At 41.9% G+C, this 2,469-nt stretch overlaps 1 protein-coding gene across 4 annotated transcripts in view; it reads left to right on the forward strand.

Annotated features, from left to right (window-relative positions):
* Positions 1-2,469, forward strand: part of LUZP2 (leucine zipper protein 2) — a 479,617-nt gene that overhangs the window by 369,033 nt on the left and 108,115 nt on the right. For all 4 annotated transcript variants that reach the window (XM_019519485.1, XM_019519482.1, XM_019519483.1 and 1 more), the window contains exon 7: positions 2,287-2,349. In XM_019519485.1, coding sequence (XP_019375030.1) covers positions 2,287-2,349 — 63 coding nt within the window. The remainder of the gene's footprint in view (positions 1-2,286; positions 2,350-2,469) is intronic.

Genomic DNA, 2,469 nt, shown 5'->3' on the forward strand with positions numbered 1-2,469 from the left:
AATGAGCTAAATCACTACCTTTAAATAAAACAGGGTTAAAATTTATAATGTATTTTTTCCACTTATACCACTACAGGAGTATGCAAACATAACATTTACATCATTGTAGCAGGGCACTAAGGTGCCTGCTACTTGGAGAACTGGGATAACCACCCAGGTGCAGGTTGCCAGGGCAACCTGAGGGAGATAAGGACCCACACCTGCCTGGTCAGCTGGCTGAAAGGAGCAGGGCCTGGCTTCTATGTAAATTCCAGGCTGAGGCCAGGCAGAGGGTTCCCTGCTGGCAGCCAAAGGGGAAGGAACTCTGCCAAAGCAAGAACAGAGAAGAGGCCAGAATGCATGAGCAGTTAGTACAGGCAAAGGATGGAGCACCCTTCGGGGTGGCTCGAGTCATGTTGTAGTCAATTGGCAGAGACTTATGTTATAGCCTATGGGCTTGTGTTTCATTTGTTTACTGTTTACGACTGGTGGTTTAGGTGAGGCTATTAGGGGTTGGAGGAGGCCTCATAGAGGGGACCCACAGCAGAGTGGGAACCCCAGCCCCAGAGCAGGAGGCAGCAGGAGAAGCCCCAGTGAAAAGGGGTCAGTGATTCTAGAGTGCCCAAGAAGGCACAGAAAGAGAGACAGGGCTGTGGAGAGCTCAAGAACCAAAGAGAATATAAGACTAAACAACATCCGGTACACCAGCAAGGCTTGGGGCATGGTACAAGAGTGGTTGGAGCCATGCATAGCCCATAAGGCTGTGGCACACAGGAACACCCATTAGTGCAACAGGGCTGATGTACTGCAGGAAAACCGTGTCCAGGGAGATGAAGAGGCAGCCTCCCTATAACCTATACATATAAGATCAAAGACATGGTGGGAGAGAATTAGGGGTGCTTTGTAGACAACTTGGACACAGTAAGGGGCGCTAGGGGAGTGCACAGTGACCCTAGGATGCCCCATCTGTTACAATCATAACAACTTATACCACTATCATTAGATTCCAGTATAAGTGTTATATCTCTCTATAGCCTTAAACCATGCTAGAATGTTACCCCTGATTCACTCAGGAGTAATCTTCCACTGGATTAAGTAACTTTATCTGAATTTAGGTTTTTGGGAGGCTTTTTTACACCATGGCAATGCTAATTACATAAATACAATATTCAGCATCCTTCTGTCACAAGGGCTTTTTTATGGGACACCAGCCCACTCTTCACTTTCAAATATCTCTCGAAGTCACACATCTCACCACAAATACACAGGATACAGAGGAATGGATTGGGGATATTAATTCTCAGAGATTTTGTGCATGTCAGGCCAGTTACCTCTCACTTGCATGGATCCAATTTCATAAGGCCCGATTTTGCCCTCTGTTACTAGAGTACAATATTGGCATTACACCAGTTACCATCAGTACCAGTAGTGTATCTGGTATTAAACAGACATTTTGTAAAATATGTGATCAAACTTGGCACTCCATTCCTACCAGGATAGTACCTTCTCCACAGACTCAGGATTTTTCCCACTATCTGTGCTGCTGGCCCTGTGACTTATCTTTTTGGCTTTCTGGTAGACCAGGTTCAGCTAGAGAGGCGTCATCTTAGTCCTGTAACTTGTTGGTTAGGGATACTTTCGGATATAGGAGATGTGAGTTCAAACCCCTTCAGATTAAGAGGGGGGGTGGGGTGGCTAGAACCCATATCCCTTATTTTGAGCAAGTATTCTAACCACAGATTATTTATGGTGGAGGATGAGCTTTACACAAAATCAGCATTATCAGTTAGGTAGATGCTGTCATCCATATTGGTATCTTTCTACTTAGTTCATAAATCCTGTTATGACATCTGTGTGTTAAGTGGTCAAGACAAAGTAGAAATCTTATCATACAGATATGTTTTCACATCTATTGAAACACCCATTCAAATGTATGAGAAGTTATATGCCTCTTGGACAGTAAAGAAATTGTCTGGGGTGGGATCTGAGAGTTTCCTCATTAAAATGAGTACAAAAGCTGTTGGATTCTGCAGAATGAAGTAGAAGACCAAGGAAAAAAATATCTGTGTCTGAGATGGATGAAGCTAGTTTTTGTATGTATTTTAAGTGAAGATTATCATTCAACTTTTCCTTCATTTCAGTAATTAATTTAGACACTGTCCTGTCAAAGGATGTGTGTATATATATATATATATATATATAAAGTATCTTTCTTTTTCAAGAGCTGAATTCCATTTCCACTGTCAGGACTTTCACAAATTCTTAAATGCAGCTTTAAAAGGCTAATTTATTATCCTTTACTTTCAGTCAAAAAAGATTCAAGCCCAGCTGAAGGAGCTTCGCTATGGGAAAAAGGATTTGATTTTTAAGGTGAGTTTATATCAAAGTTGGCTAAAGTATTTACTTATATTCAATATAACAGTGAAATCATCTGACAGCATAACAACTGCCTTTATTGCTGAAATGTTAGAGAATCATTTCCCCAACTGT

Source organism: Gavialis gangeticus, unplaced genomic scaffold (assembly GCF_001723915.1).
Source record: "Gavialis gangeticus isolate Ggan-Ray unplaced genomic scaffold, GavGan_comp1, whole genome shotgun sequence".
NCBI classification, from domain to species: Eukaryota; Metazoa; Chordata; order Crocodylia; family Gavialidae; genus Gavialis; species Gavialis gangeticus.